This window comes from Eurosta solidaginis, chromosome 1 (genome assembly GCF_040869045.1).
Source record: "Eurosta solidaginis isolate ZX-2024a chromosome 1, ASM4086904v1, whole genome shotgun sequence".
Lineage (NCBI taxonomy): Eukaryota > Metazoa > Arthropoda > Insecta > Diptera > Tephritidae > Eurosta > Eurosta solidaginis.
Genome location: NC_090319.1, coordinates 278,902,043 through 278,917,237, shown reverse-complemented (window position 1 = coordinate 278,917,237; position 15,195 = coordinate 278,902,043). Strand labels below are relative to the sequence as shown.

Below are 15,195 nucleotides of genomic sequence, written 5' to 3'. Positions count from 1 at the left end.
AGAAAGGCGGTAATTTTTTGAAACGGCAGATAGGGTGATATTTCACACTTCGTTTCGCATCTCTTATCTCCTACGACTGTGTATTCATAAACCGTGTGAGGGTTTTGTCCATGGCAATGTCTTTAAAATTTTTCAAATTACTCGCAGTGAGATTTGTTTAATAATGACACAGGCCGAAAAATTTTAGACCCAGAAATGCGACACTATTTTTTTGAAGGCCTTCGATATGTTAAATCGGAATCCGGTGTTGAAGTACGTTAATTAGTTCTGGTTTTCGAGATATTTGTTTCGATACAATTTTAAGTGTAACTGTCTGTAAATGTTTCTTTCTTTTCAATTTCTCTTAAACAAGCATAATAATTGAATATTCAAATATTATAAGCTGGTGTTAAGCTCATGAATTCTTAAATATTAAGTATTCTTTGAAATTATAGAAATTTTGTTTGCAATACTTTTACCATACACCATTTTTTTTAAATTTTATGTCTAGTTTTAGACATATTAATTAAGTACTTAAAAACTTAACTGCAGCATCTTTCAGGCAGTGCTAACAGCTATCTAACGTCGATTTCAATTTACTTCGACAGTCAGGCAGCGTTCGAAGCTTTACAGGGCAAGAACATTTTCTCAAAAGTCGCAATAGATTGCAGACAGTCGCTAAACGAACTGAGGGACATGGGGCCTTCGCTTGTCACGTAAAAACACTTCCTCATATCTGTTTTTACAGAGAAAGCCACCTCTTAAATGTCTTGACTAAACTGGCTTCAACTAAATGAGAACAGAACTAGATTCTTTGTCAATAGTAACGGTTTCGCCTTAGGTCCATTAATAAGGATATGAATGGGCTACTGCCTGATGGAAGTACACGGCTAATGCATGGGAATCTCAACGAATGACTTTTATCGAAGCTGTAGGTATGAGGAGGCGATATAAAGTGTTGAACATTTCCTCTAAAGATGCCCTGCTCTAGCAAGAACTAGCATGGAATATCTGAACGAGTTAACCGGAGCTTGGTTCAGCTGAAATCCAATGCTACAGTAGACGTACAAATTGATTCATCTTTCACATTTGTAAAGGAAAAAGGACATTCGCTCATTCAATGGTATCACAATGCGCCAGCTGCCCTAAGTGTGTCCCCCTGACCTTGCTGGAGAGCAGCCACCATACCATAACCTAATGCAACCTATGTACTATCCTGCTTTTCGTTGCACAAATATCTTATTTATCCTATTTTGTTTCTGTTTAAATGGTCATTAATTTTCACATATTTCTTTAAAATTCGATGATCGTTAGACTGGCCAACCAAAACTGCAATTGTTCCTATAGAAAATTTTAAAATTAAACACATATTTACACTAATATTTTATGTATTTTTATTTAATTGAAAATAGTGGTATTCTGATTCGTCTTAATTAAATATCTTTTCACACAAAACATTCACACATACATACGTACATATTAAATCTATAAACTACTTATCTTAAATGATTAAAAATAGAAAAATTTAAACTATTATTAAGAAACAGTTTCAGATCAAAAACTCAGGTGATAATTGAAGTTCTAACAGCTGACATGCATATAAAATTTTTAAAAGCTCTTAAAAAGCTCATATGAATTTCTACTTATATATTTAATGCTATGCCTTACGAATGAACCCTTACTTTCACCCTACTCACGCACGCTTCGTTATTCGCACGCGTAAACCATCTTTTGGTCGCAAAATCAATTCACCCAAAAGTGTAAGATCTTCACGTCTATCGACAGCTTCAATTTTATACTTTCGCAACACCGTTGACAATACGGCTTTCTCCTCGAGTATTGCAAATTTCTGACCAATGCAATTACGTGGACCAGCACTGAAGGGTATATAAGCAAATGGATGACGACTTGCACAATTTTCAGGCAAAAAATTATCCGGATTGAATTGCTCTGGTTTAGGAAATGATTTGGGATTACGATGTAGCATATAGGTGACAATAATTGCTGTCGTGCCAGCGGGAACTAAGTAGTTACCTATTAGAAAAAGAAAATGAATGCTTACTTTGAAATTTTTTACATATTGCAACAGAAACTCACCAATCTTCACATCTTCGCCAATAGAGCGCGCCATCATTGGTACACTGGGAAAGAGACGCAATGCATCCTTAATACAACACTCCAAATAACGCATATCCATTAAATTTTGCATAGTCGCTGGCGTTTCTTTGTCATCACCAAATATTGCATATAATTCCTCATAAACACGTTCTTGATATTCCGGATGTGAGCCAAGTAGGAAGAGTGTCCACGAAATAGCCGCAGAAGTTGTATCGTGACCTTCGAACATAAATGTGTCAACCTCTTCGCGTATATCCTCATTTGAGAGTACCGTGCCATCTTTAGAGGCGTTGATGAGTAGATCTAAAAATGCAAGACGTTTCTTCTTACCCAAATCGTCGTAGGCATCAGGCATACTGTTCGCATTGTTGTTATTTAGTATATTATCTGCCAATTCGGCTTTACGTTCGCGTATAACACGATTCGAAAAGCCATGTAAAGTCTTTATATAGCTCTGGTGTAGTTTATAGTCTTTGGTGAAACGGAAAATTGAATCAAATTGTAACCACAATTTTGATTGGCGACTTTGTACAATGGAACCAATGCTGTGGAATAAGTTGGAGAAAAGAAAAAAGAAATATGCAACAGATAGATAATGTAGTTAGTAGAATTATATTTGCTCGTACCTTAAAATTATGCATAAAATTGCATTATTTTATTTCATTTTCGTGTGTGTTATGTTTTGTGCGCTTTTAACCCAACAAACATTTCTCTTCAATTCTCAATTCAAAAGCATAAAAAACTAATCTTATTAAAAAATCTGAGACATTAGCTCTTAAATGTATCTTAAAGACCCTTTGAAAGCTTTGTAAAACTGGGAGGCACACTTTTAACTCGAAACTTGGATGACTTTTCTCCTTAATTATTAATCGCCTTGCCGTCTCTAGGGGGCTTTAGTGGCTGGGTGATCGAGCTTAGCTTAACGTGACTTTACTTTGCTTAGAAGTTGTAAAGCTTCACAAAAAACTCTTTGTTATTTAATGTTGGTGGCAACCCTACTCAAATATACATATATGTCTATAGAAAAGGTAAACATCAAAACACTTTAATTTACGTGGCTACTTAAGGCGAGTACTCTATGTGACAACACCACGTAGAAATATTTTTGTCGCAATACGGCGTGAAATACTTTTTGTTGTATACCCGTATTGCCATAATCGACTTAATTTAACTTTTTAGTGAAATAGGTGGCTACATTCAGGCACAAGGTCTAAGAATGCAATAGATTGGTTGAGCAGTTTTAGAAATAAGAGCGGTTATTTTAAGAAATAAATAAAATAGGCTGGGTGACTGTCCTAGATAGAATCCCCTAGCAACCCCAGGTATAACCCCCTGTTGAATTGTTTTTTTTTTTTTTTTTTTTAATACGGCGTAAAATTATTTTCGGTTGATATCCATATTGGCATTCCTATTTTATTCTAATATTTTTTAAATAGGTAGCAACCTTGTTAAACGCCTTTCAGTGTAAGGACCACGACATAAAGCCTTAGAATGTAATACATTATCGATGCATGTAATTTCAACCCAGAGGGATAAGCCGTTCTCGAAATAGCAGCTGATATTTAAAGAAATAAATATAATATGATTAGATGGCAACTCCACTTAAATATATATTTGTTGAAATAAGACGTGAAATTTCTTTCGTTTGACAATCATATCGGAAATTTAAAATTTGTTTAATAGGAGGTAGCCTTGCAAAGCCACCCGCAGTGGTAATACCTGGGCTGTAGTCTTGCAGAATGTCATTTACTATTCTATCCGTTGAGCAGTTTCCAGAATAAGAGTGGATATTCGAAAACAAAAATATATAGGTGACATCCCTATGTGGCAATTCCACTTAGAAATATTTTGGTAAAAATATGAAACTCTTGGAACTCTTTATATTTGTTACACACATGGGCATACCATATTAAAGTCTGAATTTTTTTAAATAGGTGACAACCTTTAAACCCCACTCTCAGTGTTAGGGCCTAGGTAGAAAGGCCAGGAACGTGATACACCATCTATTTACCAAATTTAATTCAAATCGATTGAACGGCTTCCAATATAATACTGGGTATAGAAAAATATAGGAATGGCTCGTTTCAAGTTATAAAACTGAAATGTTTCCAGGGCGGCTCCAAAGTGAGATGAACTAAGAGGAAAGCCTTATATTTCCTTCCGATTTGACAGGAGCGTCTACTCTAAGCCAACGTACTCGTGTCGAAGACTAAATGGTCGGGAGAGTTTTTGAATAGCTCACCGTCTTCAGACCGCTCTTCAGTCACATCAAGGCACAGGATGCATAGTACTGTTATTTTAACCAAGGAATCGATATCCAATACGAAAGCCCCCTACTTAAAGAGGAACATAGGTACCTAGAACTTTATATAACGTAGAAAACATCGCGTAGTCCATGCCACAGAGGCCGAAGATAGAGCATGGAGGTAAAGGGTGGCTAAGGAGTACAAGACCGCCCTCGCAAGCAAGCTCCCCTCAAAGGTATTGCGAGGTTGCTATGGTCATTCTAAGTGAGATGATGATCGGGCACTTTATGAAGAAGCAAATCTCAGTTTCCACCTTTAATGCTGGAGATATACCATGGGTTAACAAAGCAAGAAAATTTTCTAATGGGAATTTCACGGACGATGTATTGCTCTGATCGGCAACGCATTTCGTAGCCTTCCATAGAAGATCTCTGCTCCGTATAATCCCAGGAGGTCCCGGGCATCCATTTTGTAACCAAAAATTATTATGGATGTGGGGAAGCTCATACCGTAGCTCAACTTGGTAGCAAAAGTTGAGTATATGGCACCGCCAACCCCGGAACAAGGGCGGCTCTGCCTTCGGTCAAATTATCAGGGTGGCTCTGATTCACTTGCACCGTGACAAAATTTATTCAGGTAGCCTTGGGTGCTTTCCAGAAAGGAGGAAAAAAGGCTTAGATTATTACCTTGCCAGACTGATTACAATAAGTGAAGAAGAAGCAGACTAAAGGCCTTCCATTCGAATAGCAGTTGGATTAGTACCAAAAGGTGCTAGCCGCAGCGGTCTGGATTCAAAGCCGGAAAATGACTTTTGGTACTGCTTTAGGGGTTACAGCAACAACATGGGTATTCCGCATTATGGCTACTGTAGGCGCTTTAAATATGTAACTCTTTACAAGCAGAACCGTTGAGCATATTCGCTGCGCTGGGATACATCTAAGACCTTCGGAAATTTTAGAAAATCTAGGTAGGTTCTTTGCGATTGGGATTTAAAATGAAATCTCTGAGCAAATTTTTTGTTGCTTATTGGGAAATTAGAGTGTCTTGTCTCTGTGTTTGTTTGTGTCGGTTATCATGCCTAAATGGGGAAAACTTCATTTGCCAGTTGAGTTCGTTTGGTGTTGCCGCCAAATTGACATCTTAATCTCGCATATTTTTCACATGAGCGCTCACCACCCTTTGTAATAATGTTTATCGATGGAAAGTGAGCTTGTTTCACTGTCAAAGTTGACAGCTCTCGATATTAAAGTTTTGTGCAGTGTACAGTGACAACTCATTTGGTGGCTTCAAATGCTACGCGCATTGCCATTTCCATTACATACAAAAACAAACAAACAAATTTACACACATATTCACAATCGCTGCCCCACACGCCCCTATTTTGTATTTGGAATAATAGCAAATTGAATTTCGCACAATTCTGATATTTTATATTTGCCAAATTGAATTCCATGAAGTACAGTGCTGCGTATAATTATAAAAAAACTCAAATCTCTCGATATGCAAAAAGCGATCTTTGAATATATTATACAGACACTACCAAACTCAAACCGTATAATATCCTGACTAAAGTATATCTTGACCAAATAAAATACTGACTAGACAAAACTCTTAATTATTTTTTAAACGGTTTTATTTAACTTGATTCTGGATAGCGGCCGGCCGTTGTCAACGAATTTTGTAATTCGAAGCAATAATAAGAAAACTCCGATAGGTGGCGCATGGATCGAAATATTTCAAAAAATCGTATTTGTGGTCCTATTTGGCTCACATACATTAATAGAAAGCGACCTATGAAAAAACCGCCGCTAGGTAGCGCAGGTATCGATATATTCTATAAAATCGTATTTGTGCTCCGATTAGGCTCATATTTGGAACAAATATTGCATACAGTCCGGTTGAAGTGACATCAAAATACTTTGGAGTTCGAGAAGGGACAAGCATACATGGTGCCGAGTCGAGTAACGTCCTTGGAAGGATTATGTATTGAGGACTTAGATTGTAAAAATTGTCATGAGAGAGTCCTATTAATAAAGAGTCACTAAATGAACTAAATAGAATGATAAGTAAATATGCTCCCTGACAAACTAAACCTGTTTAAGGCCCGGTTTTTCAGTACAAGTTCAACTCAGCTTTTCAGTTAAACTACACTTAAACTTATTCTGCAGTTTTTTAGTCTACTTTAACTGAAGTTTAAACTAAGATTAAGCGGCCGATCTACCAGGGTTAAACTCTACTTAATCTATCGGTCATTTGCGTTCGTTCGAAATGGCGTCGAATATACCCAACAAGCATTTGGACTTGAGTACCATTAGAGCTCATGTTGATAATTAGGATACTTCTAAAATCTCAAGAGTTGTTACGAAACAGTGGCTCAATTTGGGAATGATAATGTGCTCAGCAGAAAAGGACATTTTTATAAAGCGAAAAATGCTTTTACTTAAGTTGAAAAAATTATAGTTCCAAACTGGTGATCTTTTGACTGGGCTCAAGTGTAAGATTCCAATACTACAGTATTTTCACGAAAATAAAACAAAATAAATATATATAATTTTTTTGATAAATTACGATTCAATACTGATATCAATCAGGTGTTTATTTCTCACAATATACAGCTGTCGATTTTGGTGGTACCACCTTGGAGATTTTTTTCAACTTCACCTCAACTCGATATCCAATGTAGGATATCAACTGGAGAAACGTGTTGAAGATTCATTTGAGAACTGCATATTTATCAAAATCTCTCAAAGGTTGGATAATAATTGGAAAATGCTAATGACGTTGGAGATCAACTCGAGAACTATAAATTCTACAAAAATTCTCAAAGGTTGGATAATGGTTGGAGAAATAAGTTGGATATCAACTTGAGAACTATCTGGTTTAAGAATAACTAGATAATGATGTTCGATATCACCTCCGGAGCTAGATATGTATTTCGCTGGAGAAATATCTTTTAAATGTTTGTTGGGTAAGCAAAATCCAGCTGTTGTCGTATCTACAAATTATCTAGATAATAAAAAACAAATATTGTCATACAAAAAAGCCTACCCCAAAGGCGGCCTTAAACTGTAACTGAAAAACTGCTCAGTAGTTTAACAAGAGTTTAAATTTGACTGGACTTTAAGCCAATTTAGTTTAAGCTTAGCTTAACCAACTACTGAAAAACCTGGCCTTAATGGTAAAAACTGAGTTTTTGAGCCAGTATTCGAATAAACACAGCCATAATCCATTGCTTGATATATTGAAATCGAAAATCAGCTGGTCGGTTTTCAATCAAATCAAAAGTTATTACTCGACTAATCGAACCCAATCACCCCACTTACTAACATTTTACTTAATACTTTTTAATCAACTGCACGATACAACTTACGCTGTCACGACAACAACGACAATGTAAGTACAAGATAACGAAAGCCATACACAGAAAAATATGTAGGCACGAAGGCAACGATAGTCAATTAATACAAGGCTGCCGACGCACAGTGTTTCGACTGTATGGAGATAGGTGGAAAAAAGTCAAAACCATTATAGTTGTGCTCCTATATTAACTTAACCACTGAAATTGGATTATACAGAAGCCCCGTGCTTCTAATAATAAAAATTTTAGTGTGTGTGTGTCTACATATAAATTAGGGTGCTTCAAAAAAATGTTTTTTTCCCAACTCTTACCCTTTTAAATCCTTTTTATTGTAAAGATAATTATACTTTGTCTCAGATTTGCTCAACAGTCGTTTATTTAATAAAAATAGAACTACAGTGTACTTCTATATAAGGATATCATTCACTTATGTATTTACTGTAAATAAATATTTCAAAATTTGCAATCGTCTCTGACTTTTGCTTGATTTAGCTTTTCATTAAAAATGCGTTGGTTCTCTCCTCGGATTTGCCAAACTTTTAGGGGCAATCTATATGATATATGTAATAAAAACTCGAATGTTTTTATCAGCGCATGGATATCATGTTGATAACTAGGCATACTTCTAAAATCTCAATAGTTGTTTCGAAACAGTAGCTCAACTCGAGAATCATAGCGTGCTCAGCAAAAGAGGGAACTCTTTATAAAACAGAATATGCTATTACTTAAGTTGAAAAAATGTAATTAAAAACTTGTGGTTCTCTAACTGGACTCAAATGTATGATTCAATGATGTTGATATAGGATCTTCGGTGTGGCAGGTCGAGCACGCTACCATCACACCACGGCGGTCGCCTATATAATTTATTCTTGATTAATTACGCTTCATTGCTGCTATCAACCAGGTGTTTATTTCATACAATATACAGCTGTTGGTTTTAGTGGTACCACCTTGGAGATTTTTTTCAACTCCAAGATATCGACTGGAGAAATGGGTTGAATATCCATTTGAGAACTGTACATTTCTCAAAATATCTCGAAATTAGGATAATAATTGGAAAATATTAATGAAGTTGCAGATCAACTGCAAAACTTTTAATTTTACAAAATTTCTCAAAGGTTGGATAGTGACTGGAGAATGAAGTTGGATATCAATTCGAGAACTATCTGGTTTAAGAATAATTAAATAATGATGTTGGATATCACTTCCACAACTAGACATATATTTCGGCGGAGAATTTTTTTTCCATGTTTGTTGGGTAAATAAAATCCAGCTGTTGCCTTATCTATAAATTATCTAGATAATAAAAAGCCAATGTTGCAGCACAAAGCAGAATACCCCAAGGGCGGCCTTAAACTGTGACTGAAAAACTGCTCAGTAGTTTAACTGGAGTTCAAATTTGACTAGGGTTTAGGCAAGCTTAGTTTATGCTTAGCTTAACCAACCACTGATAAACCGGGCCTAAAAGAAATAAACGTGCATTGTACACATGCAACAAATCTCCAATTCATGCCTCCAATATCGATGTTTTATGCATACATATACAACTGGTTAGTATCTAAATTAAATTCAGCTGTTTAGAAAATTTCAATATACATCGCGTATGTTGTCATTATCAATTACTTCTGAAAAGAATTTAAGCCAGCATAACTTTTATGATCAAACAAAAAGATAAACTTATTTGATTTTATAATTTAACACAGCACTGTACTTACGTATGTGCATGGTAGAAGAGGTGGTGTGAAAGATCATATCAGAGTGTATGTATATTGTTTGAAGCCTTATCAACTATCTGACGAATACATAAGCATACAAATAATTAAGCTCATCTCATTTATTTATATTTATACATATGGTTGAATGGATTAGTTGACATGCACAAAGTAAAAATTTTATTTCAGAAAACATTTTTTTAACAATGCCAAAGAAATTCCAATGACTTTTCAAGTCAAAAGTCTGATACTTCATTTATACACAAGCAAAGTCACTTTGATTCATTGCGCCAACACTTAAAATATGTATATGGATATACAGATTTTCAAATAATTTTGAAAATAGGATCCGCTCCGACTCGACTTCGTCTTCAAGTCGATGGTGTGTATATGTCGGGAGGTTAGAGCTATCGTATAAACATATTTAGGATTCCATGCATCTTGAAAATTAATTATTTGGTACAATTTCTTTATATGGACTGTACTTGTCCTGTTTGGGGTTTTAAAACTAATTTAAGTTTTGGATAATAAACACCAGAGCAGCTCAACCCCTATACAAATTTACAATTCAAATATAAAAAAATCAAAGTAGGTACTCCCGTATGCCCCCACATATTTATTTATTTATTATTAAACAAATGTTGTAGTTGAATGTTGACATAATTTACTTATATTCTGTAAAGAATAAAATTTTTTTGTTAAAATTTCACTTAAAAAATTTTTGCTGATTTTTATTTCGAGCACATATAGTAATAGGAGTAACGTTCCCGCCAAATTTCATCATGATATCTTCAACAACTGCCAAATTACAGCTTGCAAAACTTTTAAATTAACTTCTTTTTAAAGTGGGCGGTGCCACGCCCATTGTTCAAAGTTTTACTATTTATATTCCAAACTTCATCGCTTTGCACGTCTTTGGTAATGAATTATCGCACTTTTTCGGTTTTTCGATATTTTCGATATAGGAAAAGTGGGTGTGGTTATAATCCGATTTCGTTCATTTTCAAAAGCGATCTGAGATGAGTACCCAGGAACTTACATACCAAATTTTATAAATATACCTCAAAATTTACTCAAGTTATCGTGTTTACGGACAGACAGACGCACGGACATGGCTAAATGAATTTGTTTTTTCGCCCAGATCATTTTGATATAGGAGTGTGATGACTAGTACTAAGGACATACCTAAATATTTTCTAGTATTAGTATTATTATTACTTAATGTAAGTATTGTTTTCAATAAACCGTTTAACTTAATTATTTTTTTTAATTATTTTAGTTACTTAAATTTTCTCTTATAAAATTTGACGTCACTTCTACCAGGAATTGAATTTTTTTACTTAAATTTCACTTACAAAATTTGAACTTGTGCTCTCCAAAGTATTTTGATGTGACTTCTACCGGACTGTATGTAATATTTGTTCAATGAGCCAAATTGATCGCGATCATTGCGCCACCTGGCAGCGTTTTTTTCATAGGTCGATTTCTGTTCATGTATGCATTCCAAATATTAGACAAACGGACCACAAATACGATTTTTACGATACGATCCATGCGCCACCTAGCGGAGTTTTTTCTTTTTATTGCATTGTCAGCGGGTTCTAAACTATGTTCGAAGTTGCAAGCTGGTAGCTTATGGGGAAGTTACTTAATTTCAATTACAAAACACGTAAACAACGTTACACAGAGTCAAGCTAAATAAAACCGTTTACAAATACCTAGGAATGACATATTAAATCTGGTAAATTTTGGATTTGCAAATATAGGAAAACGAGGCATCGCAAGCATCTACTACTGCGCTTAGGCACAAGCAACTATAAGTACAGAATACTCAAAACTCAACCACCCACGCAGAACGTTGAAAGTAATTATTTTTAAAGTTATATACGTACCCATAAACAGCTTTGACATACTCAGAATCACTATTGTCTTGTGCATGAATGCTGCGACCCATAGCCGTTTCTATGTAAAAAATTTAAATTTTTAGCAAGTAATTGACATTGAAATACAACACATGCAATGGTGCCTTCTTTTTTTTTGCATGACAGCACTTGATTAAGCAACCACTTACCGCAAACAATGTCCAATGTACAAAGTGTCACATATGGAAAGATATTGAAGGCCTTTACGCCCACTTCGCATTCCAGTTTGTGTGCTAATATGGCGCTTTCCTCATTGAAAACATCGATAAAGTCATCCAAAATTTTGAAATGGAATGCTGGTGTTAAAATCTATTTTAATTGATATCAAATAAAAAAAATAAGAAATATTAAAAAAGGACTTTTATTACTAACTTGCCCTTGAACTTAATTAATTAAGCAAAATATGCACACGTTTTAGTGCTTCACAACAAATACAAGTTAACTTCTATTTACATTCAAGAACCGCCAACACGTTACTTTGAGTGAGAAATTCGATAGAAAGTCATGTTTTCATGTCAGAGTTTAACGATCCTTATCTCACGAAGATCCTATACACTTCCTTAGTCCGCCCAGTACTTAAAATTGCCTGTGTGTCTGGTGCCCTGGACACAAAAAACATATAACGCGGATTGAATCTGTGCAGAAACAATTTTTAATATTTGCACTTCGCGGTCTTAATTGGGATTCTAGCGTTCATTTTCCACCGTACAAAAGTAGGCTTCTTCTCGTCAATCTGCCTACTCTAGAAAACCGTAGAACACTACTTGGGGTGTTGTTCATCCATAAATTGGTCATCGGCGAGATTGATTCTTCTGAATTGCTACCTCGGCTTACTTTCGCTGTTCCCGCTAGGACGTGAGACACTACGTGCATTTTCTTTTACCGCTATGTCGCCTAAACTTCGCAAAAAGTGACCCTCTACAAATTTGCTGGGTGTATGACAATGACCTGTATAAATGTGTAAGTATCAAATGATCGCTTCCTGCATTAAACAGCCCAGTCCTTTTTAATTTGACCTGATAATTACAGTTTGATATTCTCTCTGAATCAATTTGAATTGTTAAATTCATAATGTTTACTTTTATTTCATGTTAATCTTATAATTTATAAGTTACTAGAAGACCCAGCAGACGTTGTCCTGCCCTAAATTTGGCCTATCTGCATACATTTTAATAAGCTTTTTCCTTCTGACTCTGCCCCCACCCCCTCTTCACTTTTTCCTAATCCTTTTATTCACTCCTCCCTCCGTCTTTTTCGCTTCATCTATCTCTATCTTCATCTCATTCTATCTCTTTCTCAATCTCCTTCGCTCTTTTCTCTTCTTTCAATTCCTTCTCATTCTTCTGCATCCCTTATTGCCTGTCCCAGAGGGTGGTATGTATTTTATTCCAGTCCCAGTCCCACTCCGAGTCTCAGTCCCAGTCCTAGTCCTAATCCCAGTCCCAGTCTCTGGATTATATATTACTCTGTACCAAAGCACTCATCAACAGCTTTCATTTGATATCCATATTGTATAAACACTGTCTAGGCATTCACTGGCCCACGTTTTGGCCTATATCTCGAGACCCTGTACTTGTAGTAACCACCGCGTGAGGTTTACGCAATTTGTGTGAAAGTTTGAACAAAATCGACAGACGCATCTCTTCAAACACCGGCGACCAACTAACACACATTTTAACCTTTCTTTATATATATATAGATTTTTATTTTTCGCACTTCACTATAATATTAAAACGAAATGCAGATTTTCGTTGCTTTTGAAATTCGGCTTAAAAATTGCACATGGAGCAACTAAAGACTCTCCTGTATTAAAAAAAAAAATGCATGGTACCTCTAAATCGCGGGCCCCTCAGAAACGCCCTCCCCCCCCCCCCCCCCCCCCCCCTCTCGACGGGCCTGGTGATGTGCTATTTGATATCATTCGCTATAATATTTTTTATTGATAAGCATGTTGTTTAATTAAACACCAAGCAATTACACGGAAGTATATCCGAACCACCTGAAAATATGAGTGCCACTGCGTATACGTAACTTTTTAATATTGCGTATAAACAAATAAAAAAAATTGCAATAAAATAATATTGCGACTATAAACTAAGATATAACCTATCCTATATTTCAAGTTAGATCAAACTACACACGGGGTGTACAACAAATTCAAAAACGGTTCAGTAATTTAGGAGCCCATTAGCCTCAAACATGTGACACGTGCTTTTTACATATTAAGAAGAAGATAGCACTTTTTGTATAAATCTTATACTTTTCCAGTCGACCGTCACGTTTTGTGTCGACTTTCAATAAAGAAATTTAAATTAAAAAAAATTAAAATACGCCACGAAAATGGATAGAAAGAATTTTTATGAACGTGACTCACAAAAAAAAACCAGCGACTGCCTTGAGTAAACATTGAGCAATTTTCCAAATTAACGTGTTGATGCCTCTTAGTAAATCTTTCCTCTTTGATACAAGAAATTATGTACATACATATTAACAAATCTTGCGTTTCTTACTTTCCTTCTCGAATGCCATTTCCGTCCAAAACTCGTCAGCAATCCCGTACCCAACCAAGGTCTCAGATAATCGTAATCATGACTTTTATCAATGAACTTTTGGCTATTCAAGATTGGCTGTAATTAAACAAAAATGTAAATAGTATTTAATTGTTGCGTAACGCATTAAACCAAAAATGAAGTAAGAGTTTAAAGCGAAATACTATTTCCCACAAATTTATATTGATGTTACAACATATTTATCAAACTAAAGCCACTGTAGTACATTCAAACATACCAACACACTAGTATTAGGTTTGTTAAGCCCGCGATTGTATATTAAAATTTGTATTACAAGTTTTTTAATCCCGGATATTTTATAAATTAATGTGAGTTTTATAAGTGTATGGTTCGATTTGCTGCCGAAATCAATTTTGCAATGAGAAGAATGAAAAGCTATCTTATTTCTTTTATGCCGAGACATGAGCTATAATCTTCCTAGCTTCGAGTCATGTGGTAGTATTTTCACCTTTTATATACCATCAGTGGAGGAGTGGAGCATTCAGGTCAGGGTTAACTACGACACATTCATAACTGATGACTGTTAGACAGGATATGGCGATTGCAGTTTTTTCCATGTTATCTGTTCGGTGTATATTAATAACTAGGGCAAACACAAATGTATGCCCAAGAAATGCATTTAAGGTGCTATTAAGCCGTAAAATATGCCTATATATTCCCAGGTGAACCAAAAGTAACCACGCTATTGGAAATTGCTATCAAATGACGCCAAATGTTACTTAGGGTTTACTATTTTTGAAGTAAACAAACGCAGAATACAAATCTGGATAAGCTGGTTTCCTCTTTAAGAACGTGTAATATTCTAAATGATGCTAAAGGAAGCATTCCGACTAGCTTAGTCTCTGTTTCGAAGCCTTGCACTAGACGGCCAGATTACCCCATTTAAGCCGTCTAAACTTCTTTTTATATTTTTTTTTTAGATTCTTGAAGCCATTTAATTTTTCGACAAGGATGATGGACCCGTCGCCTAAGTCTTAGCAGGGGTGATAGAAACACCACAAAATAGGTCCTCGCTCTGGCGACGACCACTTGGAAGATGTAGTTTTCTTGAATTGAAGGAATAAACTTTAATGGACTAAATTGACGTATTACAAAGCCGACCAAAAGTGGTTTTTTTAATATTAGAGCAAAAAATCATCGGCTGAGTCTATGTATATGACAATTTCGTAAAGAGGCTTACGTTGGCTTTAGCGAGTAAATATTAATAATAATAAATATTAGCGAATAAATATTAAATATAAATATTTTTAATACACTTTCAAACTTTATACCTTCCCTTTACTTTTGCTT

At 35.4% G+C, this 15,195-nt stretch overlaps 1 protein-coding gene across 1 annotated transcript in view; it reads right to left on the bottom strand.

The window, feature by feature from the left end:
• Window positions 1-1,404: 1,404 nt before the first annotated feature.
• Window positions 1,405-15,195, bottom strand: part of Cyp4c3 (Cytochrome P450 4c3) — a 79,824-nt gene continuing 66,033 nt past the window's right edge. The window contains exons 3-7 of the mRNA XM_067760916.1: window positions 13,846-13,962; window positions 11,485-11,644; window positions 11,306-11,375; window positions 2,077-2,642; window positions 1,405-2,013 (exon numbers count right to left, since the gene is read on the bottom strand). Of these exons, the coding sequence (XP_067617017.1) occupies window positions 1,673-2,013; window positions 2,077-2,642; window positions 11,306-11,375; window positions 11,485-11,644; window positions 13,846-13,962 (1,254 nt within the window). The 3' untranslated portion in view covers window positions 1,405-1,672. The remainder of the gene's footprint in view (window positions 2,014-2,076; window positions 2,643-11,305; window positions 11,376-11,484; window positions 11,645-13,845; window positions 13,963-15,195) is intronic.